Source organism: Lepisosteus oculatus, chromosome 26 (assembly GCF_040954835.1).
Source record: "Lepisosteus oculatus isolate fLepOcu1 chromosome 26, fLepOcu1.hap2, whole genome shotgun sequence".
Classification (NCBI taxonomy): Eukaryota; Metazoa; Chordata; class Actinopteri; order Semionotiformes; family Lepisosteidae; genus Lepisosteus; species Lepisosteus oculatus.
In genome coordinates this window covers 5084555-5097923 of record NC_090721.1, presented here as the reverse complement: position 1 = coordinate 5097923, position 13369 = coordinate 5084555, and the positions used below count along the sequence as shown (strand labels likewise).

General features: G+C 36.9%; 1 protein-coding gene across 2 annotated transcripts in view; it reads right to left on the bottom strand.

The window, feature by feature from the left end:
• LOC102694577 (uncharacterized) overlaps positions 1-13369 on the bottom strand; it is a 96928-nt gene continuing 83559 nt past the window's right edge. For both annotated transcript variants that reach the window (XM_015367805.2, XM_069184368.1), the window contains exons 52-58: positions 12650-12851; positions 11907-12088; positions 11248-11387; positions 9872-9992; positions 3528-3700; positions 2978-3054; positions 1-1329 (exon numbers count right to left, since the gene is read on the bottom strand). In XM_015367805.2, coding sequence (XP_015223291.2) covers positions 965-1329; positions 2978-3054; positions 3528-3700; positions 9872-9992; positions 11248-11387; positions 11907-12088; positions 12650-12851 — 1260 coding nt within the window. In that variant the 3' untranslated portion in view covers positions 1-964. The remainder of the gene's footprint in view (positions 1330-2977; positions 3055-3527; positions 3701-9871; positions 9993-11247; positions 11388-11906; positions 12089-12649; positions 12852-13369) is intronic.

The window sequence follows — 13369 nt, the reverse complement described above, 5'->3', positions numbered from 1 at the left end:
TACCGGCTGCAGGATTCTCCCCTTATTATTAGTAAGCAATGCAAATGCTTTTGCAGAGAATATATTGGTTACCATCAACCCCATCGTCACCACATAAGGAATTTGGTGTAGTACATAACATTATTAGAAGAAATTATGCAAACAAAACATTTTTAGGTGCACAAACTCATTTGAAGTCCAAAGCTAATATTTATTAACATATTCCAGGGGAAAACAAACATTATTCTAATAACAGGCAATTCTACTGTTTCTTAAACAGGTTCAAGCTATATAGGCGAAGCACTATCTTCTGTTAAATGTACTTTACGTTAAAGAGTAAACAGCAAACATATTGTACAGCCACAAATATTTCTTTGACTAGAATTGTCAGTTTGCTCCAAGAATGTTTTATTAGAACATAACTCAAGTTAGTGCCATTACTTTACAGAGAGTGGTCATATATCTTTATATCAGCTTCAGCCTGCATCAGCGAGTGAGTATAATGATGACGGGTGGCATGAATCTTTTGTAGTCTGATGAAATAATGGCCTTTTGCCACCTTCTGTCACTAACTCAAATCTGACTAAATTTTAACAGCATTCTTTTACAGAAAGACAGGCATAAAAAAAATCACTGAACTATCCGTACAAAAACGGTTGATGTAGAGACATAACTTAATAATTTAATTAAGGATCCTGTACAGTAAATCATCCACCGGACTTAAACAGTAACAGGTAGGCTTTAGATTTATTTGAAGGAATACAGCAAAAACAAACAATTTTGGACAATTAGAAACCAATACAGCAATTGAGTCAGGCTCACAGTATCTGCATTATTTTTCCATCATGTTAAAATAAGGCTCAGTAGATGGCATTTTCTTCCACATGACTGCTTACAATTCTCCACTGTTACTCACCCCACATAGGATGTACTCTGTTTTGAGAGCACCATCCATCTCCTGGGTCATCTCTTCATCCGTGTGCTCCTAACAGCCTGAATCTAAATGCAAATTTGGTTCCTCAGCTGTTAGGGAGTCCGTGTCAGTTGCTGAATTTCCATCAGGTAACTGCCTTGATGAAGCCTTCACATCCACAGGCTCAACTCCTTTCGGGGTTGACGGTGCTTGTCCATTTTCTTCGCACAGTGACCTATGACCCAAGCTCCCTGCTTCCACCCTGGAAGTCTCGTCTGGACTTTCGTTATCTGTCCCATCCAAGAATGTCTTGGGGTCAGCTGAAGAATGCTGCGTGTAGTTTTCGGAGGTTTTTGGTTTATGAGAAGCCAACTCTTCAGAAACATATTCTTCAAAGGTTTCTAAGTGTTCTTCTTGTGACAGTGAATGGATACCACCTATGCAGCAAATTCATCATATATTAAAAGGCAAGTTGTTGTAATTTACATGTCAGCTACAGAACATACAATATGTGCATTTTCTCAATGCTTGCTGTCTAGACATTGTGAAACACATGAAAGATTGAATTCACAAACAGTGCTATTCTTCACCTAATAACTGCTTAACCAGTCCTTCTGCGTTGTACAGCTAGAACCAAACAATCACTGGGAATTAGTATGCATGAGCTATAGCCTTTTTGTGGTAGGTATTATAATTTAGCCCAACAAAGGCTCTTCATCCACAGAGAAAAGCTTGCTGAGTTTTAATTGAGTTAATCACTTTATTAATGTTCAGAGACAAAAGAAGAATAAGCTCTTATCTGTTAACAGCAAAATAATATATGCTCTGCCAAACACATAATAACTGGTTTTTGTTCAAAGAAAAAAAATGTTAAGATAGAGGTCTGTAGGGGAATCTGTTCTTCAAATACAATCACTATCAAAGTTGATCTAACACACACAAAAAAAAATGTTCCTTAAAGACTGCTAAATCTTTCATTTAACGCGACACTTCAGATTTTGAGAGATACACAATTCAGGGCAACAAAAAAATGTCCCCAGATACATAAAGCATTGTTTTTCCATCAAGACAAAGACGCACTTTGCAAAAAGTAATTTAGGAAATCATTAAAAGTTCATTAAAGAAGGACTCTTGCTTTTAACCTAAACATAACTTACAGTATATTCCAACTTTAGTTTTATAAGCCTCCATTCTCTTTCTATCAGCTGTAAGATTTAAGAATCATTTAGTATCCTTACCATAACCATAAACAATTTCAATTATGGGCTTTCATAGACTTGATCAAACTTATAGAGTCATTGTCTATAGACTCTTAAACCTAGATATTACATTTTTTTCTGTTTTACAAATGTTTATGTGCTGGTATGTTTTTCAAGAGTTTATATCCCTCCACAAATGTTGTCAAAACGTCACTACTATGAGTTAAAAATCATCATACAGAATGAGTTACAGTAGGTTGTTTTCTTTTTTTTAAGGTCGTGATTTTTTTTAACATGGTTTGTATTGTATATGTTTCTATGGGGCTACTAGATCATATTCAATAAAAATTCTGTTCAGGATGAAGCACTTCCTTTTTACTTCAGTCTTTCTGTTCATTAGTCTGCAGTCTAATGTTTGTGCTGCTGCAGTCCCTCATGGTTATCAAATTATCCTGTGTTCTCAGATTTTAAAAAAGTAATTTATAAATGAGAAGTGTTTTGGGTGGAACTGTGTACAATAGGAGGTGACTTAAGTGACGTTTTGATGGATAGCCTGTCCTTGTTATAAAAAATGATTACAGGGAAAAAAACAACCCTTTCTTCAGAATGCCACTATTTATTGCCTCCTGGCATATCCTGGTATGGCTGTATGCAGAATACTGATAGATCCTGCGATGACAGGCCAGCTTTGCTCCCAAACTACTAATCCTCAATGCTTCTCATTAAAACAGCAGAAGTACTAACACACACTTCACAGAACCTGTCACAGTATCAGCAAAGTCACTGTGCACGGCCCTGGTTTTTCTAGGTCTAGGCCTGTTCGTCAAACTACAAACGTTTGTGGGTGAATGTAAACCACCTCTGTTAAAAGTCCCAAGAAACTTACCAATTTCTGCCAGCTGACTGGATATCCTGCTTGGATTTGAAGTTTTATAAATCCGGGCAGGGATGTTCCTCAATGAACTGAAATAAAATTATTTTATAATACAATTATATAAAATATATATATATAAAAGATGTCCGAGTTATACTGTAAATGCACACAAACAGTAGGTACTAAAACATGATCTAAAAATAGTTAATTGTTGCAAACTGGGGAAAAAAACACAAGTAAATTCGTAATTCACATAATTTGTAAATATATAGCTAGTTGGATGAACAGAAATAATAAGAAATGTCAAAGTTAAGGAGAGGCATTGCCATACTTCACTTTACAAAAAGTGTATCTGTAGGCAAGTGTTTCGCATTATTGAACCATGACTGGCTGCACATCAGAGAAAAACAAGGCTAAGCATGTACGTGTGTGGACCATAGTTTTTTATAATTTTTTCAGTCTTCTTGTTTACAAGAATTGTAGTCTATTTTCAAGTAATGAGGAAAGTCCGACTTTATTATTTTTTCCCCAGACATATTAGACTTGAAGGCAATAGACTTACGGCAGAGGTGAAAGAGATGAAAGTCTTTTCTGGCTTCTTCTGGCAGCCCATTGGAGCCGAGCCGAGGGTGAGACGTATGGAGAAGTCTTACAATCCAGAATGACTGCCGCTTTTTTTAGACGCCAGTACTGAGCAGGCTTGGTGCTTCGAAGAGGCAGCTTCAGAAGGCAACTCTGAAAATCAGTCAAAGGGAAAACACAGACACTGTTTCAAGTGTATAATCAAATTAGAAATAAAATGCATATCTGATCTCATGATTTCATATGGATATAGTCCTTTTAGTCCTGTGTTCTGAGCATCCCATGCACAGACGTCTACAGGGCTGAAGGATATATGGAGGATACTACCATTATTTTCTCCAGGAACTCCTCATTGACCTCTTACAAGGAAAAAACTCTCTTTTTTTGACAAACAAAACAGTGCTTTCATCAGCCTGTTACATGCCTCGTTTCACTGGGGTTAAAAAAAGATGTTGTGTTCAGTGGAGCCTCAAGACAAAGAAACTGAAAAATGGAGGCTAAATTCTTTGTGGACTTTTATAATCAAGCTTTCAATGTAAAGAAAAATACTTCTTCAGCTTAGACAAGCAAAAAGTCTGTAACACTGCCAAAGCGAGAGAACAATGACAAATTGAAAAAAGGAGTTTGTGTATTTGTAATACAATTCAAAATGCCCTTTAAAATCACTGTTTATTTTTCAGCCATCAGATTTAATAATAAATCTGTTTGGAGGCTTGACCTTTAAAGTGCTCTTTAAATTTGTCTGACTGCCACTGTTTCATACATCCCTCTTGCTACAGTTCTATTCTCTACAATAAATTAAAACACATGGCACTGATTGAAAGGACAACCAGCAAGAAACACCACCGCCTTGAATTGCCCCAGTGGTTATTTATTTACACAAAGTTTATCTCCCCTCCATTAATCCAAAGTGTAAAAAAAAAAAACTACAGGGGAGATTTTCATAACGCAGCATTTTTACAAGCAACATAGGAGTCTTCAGACAATGAATATTCACAGGTTGATAACACTTTGAAAATAAGTTAATGAGGATAAAATGAATAGGAATAAATACAGTACTTGTATTTTCACAGGTTATTTACCTTTGTCACACACAATATAACAGGAATTAGGTTCTGGGGTACATAATAGGTAAATTCCCCTGATCATGTTGAATAGATTTTTCTCTCTGGCACTCAGCTCAGTTGGACCATTGAAAACAATAAACTCAGCATTACTAGACTGAGTGTTTTCTGTATTAACATTGTATATGCATTCAGGTGAATGATTATACCTACAAATACATGTCAAATCTGCAAACACCTGCAAATACATGATCCATTTTTATTGTTGTTTTCAATAATTTGCTGAACTGATATCTTAACCAGGGTGACATACAATGTAGCTTGTGTTAAATCCAATTTTAATTTAATTGCAAACTACTGGGGATGCTGCAGTGTATGCAATCCACATTTCAGATAACATTGGTATATTAAAATGTATTAGTATTACAACTAAAATAAGGGAAACAAATCTCCTTCAAAACAACAATAGAATAAGCAAGTGTTTTCACACTTCAACTGCATGTACAGAATTTTCCCGGCATTACCTCAACACTTATCTGTTAATAAATTAAAGTATTTAGTCACTGAAAATGATTGAACACATGGCAGGAGTCAGGGAATTGTTCACATGTTTTTTTCCAAATGCTATGCAAATACTGTATGAAGCATAGCGTGCCATTTGCACATTTAGAGAGTGGAATCTTGTCCTGTTTATAGACGTACTCGCATGTTCGAGAGGCTTTTTGAGTGCAGTGTGTGTGCAGCCAATGTGTGAGAATCCAGAAACGGCATAAAACTAGCTTCTGATATATTGACGCTACTCCTTATAAGGTCAAAGACTGATAAGACAGCTTAACCCTTTTTATCAAGGAGACCGTAACCTCATGGATGGTGGAATGGGTGGCAGATCTCTGCCATCATATCACCTGTGACCCCCTGCAATGACACAGAATCACAAGAAGGTGCAAGACCTGAATATGTAGGGCAACACCATGCCCCCTTTCTGAAGCAGAGCCAAAAATTTCCTGCAGCTTTGCTAAAGTCAACAGCAGCTTCCTTGCCTGGGTGCAATCAAGATTTTCAGTCATCTGGTTAAGCTAAAACATGCCCGGTGCTGCACGTCCTCTGTCTGGTTGGTCACTCTCACCGTCGTGATGAGTTAAATTATTACAGATGCTATTGCAGAAAGGCTGTTATTTTATACACCAAAATAATTACTGCTAGAAAATCTCCCTCTATACTCTTCATTTGTTAATTAGATAACTTTACAGTACTGACCAAGGTCCTATTAAAACATAAGTGCACATCTGAGAGTAGCAATAAAAAAATCCAAACAAGTCCGCTCTGATAAAAACATTTCCACACAGGTTAAATACAGAGTAGCTTTGGGCAGATGCGCTGGCTGCCTACAGGCTGTTGTCGACTTCCTAAGCTCCATCCCTTCAGAGCAGGGTATAATGTTCCCCGGGGGGTTAAAAGTAACTTTCAAATCAGAGAGACAGTAAAGTCTGTCTAGGCAAAGCCTTAGATCTCCTCCCCAAGAGCCTTACATTGCCCTGGTGTTTGAAGTCTCATGCATTTCCTCAGGCATCATTCTCACCATCACCAAAAACACACAGGTAGCGCACACAAAGCACAAAGCATTGCCTCTGGCTGACATTCCGAATGAGGTGCAAGATAAGCGATATTGACATACCGTAGTTAGAATTACGTGAATACAATTATTTTAATTTTATGTGCCCAAAGGTTACAATAATTAGTTCTGTTCACCCTACCTGTGAAATATGTTAAGACACACTGCTGAGTCTGTTGAATTGCTTTATTGTTTCAGTTTACCCTGTACACAGTGCATTACGTATCCATAATCATGATATTACAAGGTTCAGCTTTAGTAAAATACAGCTTCTTTTTCTTAATAAAATGTCTTTGTGGAAAAAAATATTCTGTGAATTCTAAGCTTGTGTGCACCTTACATTTTTCCTTGTTATAACTTTCTTTGAAAACCAGTTCTATCTAATTGTTATTTTATTCATTCTGGGATATTTTCCCCCACAACCTTTCTACCTAGTGGTCTCACTAAAATTCCGTCCAGCTGTAGATCTTGTTAATGGTTTCCGTAGAAGAACCCCAGGGATTCAAAAATCCAAATCCCATGAACAATAATGAAATGTACGAAGGATGTAACATCACTTGTGACAACCCCAGAGTCTATCACTGTTCTAGGTATTAAAGTTAAATCAATTTAACCTGGACAAAAGCCAGTAGCTGTGGCATTCACTATGGGCTAATCCACCTTTCATTATTCAGTGTCACTCTGCTACAAGGAATAAAAGACTTTGCAATCAGATTATACCTGGTACAGGTTCCAGATAACAGCATTATTTGGGTAGGGGATTCTTTTTCACAAACCTTTTTTTTTCTGGGATACATGACACCATACAACAAGGTTTTTATTTAAAGAAAGCATGCACAGAGGTAAATTGTGACCGATATCCACAGTATAATCATAGAATCTTGACTCTCCTCTTCACGTGACATAAGTTAAGAGGGAAAGTTAATGGTAATTCTTGTCATACCATTTCTAATGCCCATGCATCAGACACAGAGCTTTTGTCATGCTACTACAATTTGACAAAATTAAAGATTTCCTCAGAAGGTTTGTTCTATTAAATTACGCAGAACACAAAATTATTTTTTAACAATAGCAGTTGGGGTTCCTAGCCAGAAATCCTCTACTGCTGATTCATTTCAGTTCACCATAAGGGAGGATAACGAGATAACGTTGAAATACTGTAAATGCTGCTATAACAGATTATAAATGCGCAAAATGCCTGAAAGGATCATTTGTATAACAACTTTAAAATGTTTTAATGAAGAATGGCAAGTTAATCATGGCAAAAGCATTCAAAAGAATGAATAGGTCAAGATCTTGTTTAAACCTTAAGAAACAAAATAACATTTGGACGTTTCCTTCTCAGAGAAGATGCTTCCCACAAGTTAGATGTGTGGCTTCCAGTCATATACTGTAGATCAAACAACTTTGCCCATATCTGTGCGAGGGAAAGCGTGAATGAAATGTATTCTAGTGGACAAGAAACTATGGCTGCAGATAAGTCTGTAGACGTGTTTAAGACTCCAGCTAAGGGTTTCGGCATTATCTGGAGGGACAAGATGCAACTGAATCTGATCACTTCTGGCAGAAAATCACTGCCTATTGAAGCTCTTAAGGCAGCTACAGCATCAAGTAACTGAAAACTTAAGCTGCTAAATAAAAGCAAAATTGTAACCTTTTTACTGCTGATCCGTTCAAGTATAAAGAGAATCCATTCAGTTTGTATGTGTAGCAGTGTTTATTTTTCCATGTTATTTTTATGTATGTGCATACAGTGTAAAACAGGTGGACTTTAACTCTAATTACAGTTGTAGATCAGGAAGCTATTTAGTATTTGTAATTCCAATAGACCTGAATGGCATCTTGTTGTTCTCACATGTTTAAGCTATTTTGTACTAATACTTTATACTATCGTGTGGTACACTTGTCCTTGATAACATCAATCTGGCACAGTTAATCATCTTAACTGTACCCAATACTGCGGTGTGCTTCAACACCTACTGTAACACATACTCCAATGAAAGCAACATGTTTAATGGAGATTACCAATAAATTAACAGGACAACAATTTGATCAGATTTAGATCAGTCATTTTCCTAGAACGTGATACTTGCCAAGGGGTTAGAAACCCTGTGGAAAACAAAAAGCCACTATCAAGCCCCAGGTGTAAAATATGTGGGCCAATATACTGATTTCTTTTACCAAGGTTTAGATTGACCAGGCTGGAATATATGTATTTATCAGTCCATCATTGCTGTTTCCAAGAGCGCAGAGTGCAGAATTTTTTTGGGGACTTTTTTTTTTCATAATAGGTGCTAGTGTTGGTTTTGATCGTGTGGACTGTGTTTTTTTTATTTGTTAGTAATGATCTAATTACTTTGAATGTTTTCATATTTATGCTTAAGTAGTGCCAAAATAACATACCACTACAGAATGGAAAGAATTTCTGGCACAATTCTGCTCTGCTGTGGTTCCAAATTGTTAATATTAATTTTCTATATACTGTATACTATATACTATATACACTATATATGTAAAGTATTGTGAAAAACAGATAACATCATGAGCAATTCAATAGTGCCTATACTGTAGGACATCAAACTAAGCATGGGGCACCCCCTAACTCTAACTGTTACCTTTTTGCTTCTAAATTGCCCTCAATGCAATGTAAAACTGTTATCTAATGATGATGATGCAATGGTTTAGAGGAACTATTACAGCATATACCCATACATTTAAAGGTGATCATAGGTGAGATTTAACACTTGCAGCACCTCGGTTTTGTGTGTTGTAAGCACTGAAAAAACATCTCATTCCATTAAAAATAAAAATATTTTTTTCAGTCATGAAAATACCACTTCTTTTTTTTTCTTCTTAACAGAGGCAAAGAATGTGCCAAAATTATGAGTTGAAGCTATTATTTGGAAGGTTAAAAAAAAACCCTGTCAAAGTAAATCATCCTCATTCAACAAAGACATTATTCTTATAATTAAAGACCAATTTCTAGCTCTCTTTGTATAAGGCATGTCGTACAATCCAAAACTTAATCAATTTAATTGTATTCTCAGGTTCTGAGGCAACAATTCATAGAGATGCTTGCACAAATAATTCTGACTGTGCTGCCACTGAACACTGATTAAAAAAAAAACTTGATGGGGCAAAAAACAGAACTATTGGTGAAAATACTGCTGGCAATGCTGTCTTGTACAAAGAAGACATCAGTTGCACTGTTTTTGTGTATTGTATAATTTCAATATACAGTAGTTCTGAAATTTGACTTAGTTGTACAGTGTAGTAGTAGCTCCATAGTTCCATAGTAAGAAATAAGTAAATGGTTAAATCTGCTCCTGAATTTGTCCTTCAGCCACTCAGAACCTGACTGCAGACACCCTGCCCAGTGTACTAAACAGGGTGGCTAGATTAGGGCTGACATAAGGATGTTGGATAGGTCTTCACAATCTTTGTCCTTGTACGGTGTTTAAGATAAGGAGCACAGACAGCTATACTGGCCCCAAACATTATTACCAGCAAACAAATACACATCAGAATATATTGATTTTTTGTAATTTTAACCCAGCACCAGCGTTGATCTGAAAACCATGTAGTATGACAGGATTTTGGTGTTAAATGATGCAGATCAAAAGCTTTCACACAGAAGGAATCACTAACCTTTCTAGCAGGGGTCATATAAACAGGGCACTCAAAGAGGTCAGCTCTGTCTCCTTCACATACAGCAGCTTTATGCAGGATTGGCCTGACAGTGACGTAGGGAAGGTGTACAAACTCTTCACTGAAAAAATACCAAAGTTTGGTTATTCATTGGTTATTTATCTCTGAGTCAGAATGGACACTAATAGGTGCAGGTCACAGCTAAAAGAATCGAAACATTCGACTGAAACAAGGGTACTCTAAATCCTTCAGCTCTTAAATATTATTATAAAGCACTTTTCTAACCATTCTTCCAGTAAATGCTACATTAAATTACAAATTTACGATACTTGCAGGCTGTTGGAAGATATCATTCAAGAAAGTATATGAGGTATCAAGCAGTTATTGATTCATGAGACCTACTATATTAGGAGATTATGTTTTCAATAAAGTAAATATGTAAAACAAATTTCCACATAAAAACAAGACAATGATTTATTTTAAACGGGCAGCTACAGGCTACACATATTGTGCAGAATTCTTTTGCAAAGACAGCAAATAGGATGAAATATGAAATCAGTCTAGAATTCCATTTCATTTCACTCAGGCCCTTAAATTATATGAGATATCTACTAGCTCTTGTGCAGTAAATAGAGCTGAAAGGGAAAAAAATGATGATGCAGTCTCAAGAACCACAAGGATACCCTTGAATATCTACAGTACCATGAGTGGCTTTAAGAAGAAAAATCTAAGCCAACAGCACTGTTCACTCCATTTACTGTGAAACAGATTGCATAATCAGAAAAAGAACTGTTCAATGTCTTCGGCTCAAAGAATTAAAGGAAGTCTTATATACAGAAGACCTGAGCACAGCCAGGCTCTGTCCATGAAATTTTAGGCTTTGTAAAAAAATTATACTCAGCAGTATTCTGGACCTCTGGTTAGTGACAAATGTTAAAGGGAAGGTAATAAGAAATAGATAAATTATCTCAAAATTAAATTTGTGCAAAGAGATAATGAAAACAGCAGGGGTATGTAGATATAATTATACATTTTTTCTAATATTTTATTGTACAATTATATCTTCATCAAAAGATTTTTAACCTATCTGCCTCTAATTGTCCTCTGTGAACTGTATTCCGATATGGATTTTTGAAAGTGCGTGCCTCAAATGATGGAGTAATAGACAAAGAGAAAAAAGAACTTAGTATTCCACTATAATGCATTAGCAAATTCTAGTGATTAAAAAAGCCTGAAGGAATCTGATGCATGAACCTTGTGACAAGGCAACACCTGTCACTGTCATTCAAAGCTGCAGGTGAGTGTAAATAATAAGATACACGTCACAACACACATATCAGGAACTGAACACGCTGGGATATATTAAGGAGATGTACCTTGACTCTACAAGAGCATTGTTACTGAAGTCCCAAGATGCTCCCTGAAGACAAAGTCCCTCCAGAGTCAAACAATGTGGCTGTATGTCATACTGGTCCGACGGTTCTCGGCTTCTGGAGACATTACAGCAAACTGCAGTCTAAAATCAGAAAGACACACTGGTTTTCTTTTGCAAGCACAGACAAACTTGTGCCCTGACTATCCACGTACAAGGTAGGGAATGACCCTGTACTGTATATGGGGAGTGCAAAACTATCTGGCTGTACTTAGTTGAGGAACCAATTAATTGCAAAGAAGGCAGATATTATGATGAAATAAAATCCATGTAATTTTTATCCCTTAGTATAGATATTGATAACATTTCTTTTGAGACTTAAAACAATACTGACAGTTTTACATACATTTACAACCACTTTTTATGCACAACCCATTTGGGAAGAGTGACTCCTGCACTGCTCAGAGAAGACACATAGACAGACTCCTTCAACATGGGGTGCCATTCACTATTTGACAGACTGAAGCTCCGGGAGCCATATGTCTCTTACCAACGTCAACCTAAAGCGATTCGCAGGCGTCTGTTTTCCGAGATGCTGAGCGAGCCCCAGCCAACTAACTGTTGGCATACCTCGTTACATGCTGTATCTTAAAATATACCAACCTCATCTAGTAAACACATGTTGGCTATTGCATATTCATGCCTCAGGGCCAGGATCAGGGCAGCTGGATTGACCAGGGCTCCAAGCCACACTGAGGTGACTTCATTACTGACTGAGCCCTGTGCTTTGGTTCTTCCACTCTCTTCCACCCACTGTTTTAACTGACTGTGTTTCTTCTTTAAATCTGTGTTAGGGAATAAAATCAGACAGACAGCAACTCAGTACAGTTTTAGATTTCAATAGAGTAAGAGACAAAAGGTTAATTAAGTAAAATGCTGCACCTCCTTTGCGCTATGATTTAATCCCATATGATGACCAAGTGTAAGAGTTTGATGACTATCATTTAACCCTAGGCTGACATTAAATAAACTGTTAATAAAGACTGCAGACGACACATTGAGATAGCTCAAGTAAGTGTTCTGAGGCCTAATAAACTGCTAAATGGTAACTATTTATCAAACAGTGAAGGCCAGGCACACAACAGCATTCAGAAAATGCTGCAGTGAGAAAAAGCCCTTTTTAAGTCCTTTAGTTCTACAGATTCAATTTAATGGAGGAGAGCGAATTCCTCATCTAGATCCCCACCAATTATTTTAAAAAATCGTTAATTGTTTTGATTTTCCAACGTTAAAAGCCAATGAAGGAGTCTGTAAGAGGCCTCTGAAATGCTTGACAACTTGTGACTTCATAAAACAGCCATCACAACATTGTTAAACCATAACAGATGTATCCCTGGTTCACTCACCTTCCAGCCACGTCTGAAGAGATGTGACGCTTGGCTGATAGTTAGGAGGGATCCAGGGCTGTGGTGCTCTCCCCTTCTCCAGTGCTTGTGAAACCCCAGCAAGATGAGGGGGGAAGGCACAGCCCACTCTCAGCGTGCAGCTGAAGAGCTCAGTGACCTGCTGTCTGATGTGACACAGCAGACGGTTCATCCATAAGCACTCCTGAAACCAGCATCCACAAAGAAGGAGAATGAAGAGTTTCTAAACTGCACATGCCCTCCTTTCAACACTAGGGAACAACCTTTTGCATGGCAGAAACTAGGTGGCATAATAAATATTAAAACAATTTTTTTAGTGGATAAGAAAGGTTCAACGGAATTTACACTTGTCTTTATTTATTCTTTTTTCAACACAAATATTCACTCACAATTCCATCTTATTTCATTTATTTCTAATTGCAGAAAAAAAAACAATACATTAGCATACACCTGTAAACCTGGAGAAGCAATTTGTCAGTCAGTGAACAACTCGCAAAGAGAGAAATGATTTATCTGGGAAGAGAAAATTAAAGCTGCAGAGCAAAATTAGCAATTGTTTTCAAATCACTGGTTCTAAAACTCATTGCAACACTAACCTTCAAATTATTGTTAAAGATTTTTTTTTCCAGTGTGAAGTACACGCTGGTTTTTTATTCAGAAACAACTCCCGTGGAACTGTGAATTTACCTCTAAAAAGGTCAA